This window comes from Medicago truncatula, chromosome 5 (assembly GCF_003473485.1).
Source record: "Medicago truncatula cultivar Jemalong A17 chromosome 5, MtrunA17r5.0-ANR, whole genome shotgun sequence".
Taxonomy (NCBI): Eukaryota; Viridiplantae; Streptophyta; class Magnoliopsida; order Fabales; family Fabaceae; genus Medicago; species Medicago truncatula.
The window spans coordinates 36,361,405-36,363,627 of NC_053046.1; the positions used below are offsets into that span (position 1 = coordinate 36,361,405).

The following is a 2,223-nucleotide window of genomic DNA, read 5'->3' on the forward strand; positions in this document are numbered from 1 at the left end:
TGGTCATTAAGAGAAGGGTTGAAATAGATTATACTCATCACTCATATTTAACATGTGACAAATTCTTTACCTAATTATTTAAACCTTGTGTCTCTAAATCTAAATAAAACAGGAAAAACTAATTTATCAACTCCTACTTTGTCTCTTCTAAAATAATTTCAATCCCACTTCACAGGTAAACAAAGAACAACCGCCAAATAATTCACTTAACTACCAGTTGATTGATTGAAACATTAAATATTAAATATAACCTCCAAAATGAAGGAAATAAATAAAATAAAATAATGCAAGCAGCATAGTCAGCATAATGAATGAAATTAAAATGCATGCATCTGGACGCCGTCCACCCTTATAAATACTAGACACTCCCACCTTCTTTTCTCATCCCACCTCACTCTACACTTGCCAATTCAAGACACAACAACACCAAGAGTGTTGAATTACAAAAGAGAGAGGGACAAAAACCAAAACCAAAACCAAATTCAAAACAAAAAATCACTTTTGCAATTAAACCCAAAAAAAACCAAACAATGCCTTCTTCATCTCCAACCTTGGTCTCAAAATGTACCATAACCCCAGACCAAAAATCCAACATAGCAAACCTTAAACTCTCTGTTTCAGACCTACCTATGTTGTCTTGTCACTACATCCAAAAAGGTTGTCTCTTCACAAAACCTTCAAACATTCCTTTCCATATTTTAATCCCTCTCCTAAAAAACTCTCTCTCCCGCACTCTCTCCCTCTTTCCACCTCTCGCCGGTCGTTTAACCACCGACTCTGAGGGCTATGTTTACCTGACTTGCAACGACGCCGGCGTCGATTTCATCACTGCAACTTCCACCTCACTTTACATCACTGACCTCTTATCAACAACCGATGTTCATGAATCATTCAAAGAGTTTTTCACTTTTGACCGGAAAGTCAGTTACACCGGTCATTTCTCTCCGATCATGGCCGTTCAAGTAACTGAACTCGCTGACGGAATTTTTATCGGCATCGCCGTTAACCACGCCGTCACTGACGGTACTTCCTTCTGGAATTTCTTCAATACATTCGCTCAAATCTGCAGAGGAGCAAACAAATGTATACGAAATTCACCAAGCTTCCGGAGAAATTCTGTTTTAATCTCCGACGCTGTTCTCCGGTTACCGGCAGAAGGTCCTGCTGTGACATTCAACGCTAATGCCCCGATTCGAGAAAGAATTTTCAGCTTCAGTCGCGAAGCAATTCAGAAACTGAAAGCAAGAGCTAACAACAAACCGTGTCCGGCAAAGTACAACACTATTGAATTGATGCAGAAACACATGAACGATCACTACAACAACAACAACAAAGAAAATGGGAAAGTGACGACGTTAATTGAGAACTGGTTTAAGAATAATGCTAAACCAGTTAACGGGACAGAAGTTGCTGAAACAGATACAGAAACGGTTGAGATTTCATCGTTTCAATCTCTATCCGCGTTGTTATGGCGTGCAATCACGCGCGCTAGGAAATTTCATCCATCCAAAACGACGACGTTTAGAATGGCGGTTAATTGTAGACACCGTATAGAACCGAAGCTAGAAGCGTTTTATTTTGGAAACGCGATTCAGAGTGTTCCAACTTATGCTTCTGCGGGAGATGTAATGTCTAGGGATATACGGTGGTGTGCGATGCAGCTGAATAAAAACGTGAAGGCACATGATAATGGTATGGTGAGGAGGTTTGTAGAGGATTGGGAGAATAATCCTAGGTGTTTTCCTTTGGGGAATAGTGATGGTGGTTCTATAACTATGGGTAGTTCTCCTAGGTTTCCGATGTATGACAATGATTTTGGTTGGGGGAAACCCTTGGTGGTTAGGAGTGGGAAAGCGAATAAATTTGACGGTAAGATTTCGGCGTTTCCAGGGAGAGATGGAAGTGGGACGGTTGATTTGGAGGTTGTATTGGCGCCAGAAACTATGGCGGCTCTTGAATTAGATACCGAGTTTATGACTTATGCGACGAGGCAGTTATAACACGTGTTGTGTTTTGGTGGGTACAACTTAACTACTGATGGTGTCATTGTGGTCTTGGTTGGTTCTAATGTGTGTTGAGTTCTTGAGACTGTGGGGTCTATTGTGACATATTGTTAATTAATTTTAGTGTTTTGATGTGCTTTTGATTTTAATTGAGTTGTTGTAAGTTGTTGTTGTTAATGTATCAACTTGACAGTTAATATCCTCTTTTCTTTTGTTTCAA

General features: G+C 39.9%; 1 protein-coding gene across 1 annotated transcript; it reads left to right on the forward strand.

Annotated features, from left to right (window-relative positions):
* The first annotated feature begins 364 nt into the window (after positions 1-364).
* Positions 365-2,223, forward strand: LOC11411313 (uncharacterized acetyltransferase At3g50280). Its single transcript, XM_003616530.4, has one exon. It carries the CDS (start codon positions 531-533, stop codon positions 1,998-2,000), a length of 1,470 nt encoding a protein of 489 aa, XP_003616578.1. The 5' UTR covers positions 365-530; the 3' UTR covers positions 2,001-2,223.

Bases quoted from the DNA above. Each gene is read 5' to 3' on its own strand.
- LOC11411313 (XM_003616530.4), top strand. From the start codon at position 531: ATGCCTTCTTCATCTCCAACCTTGGTCTCAAAATGTACCATAACCCCA.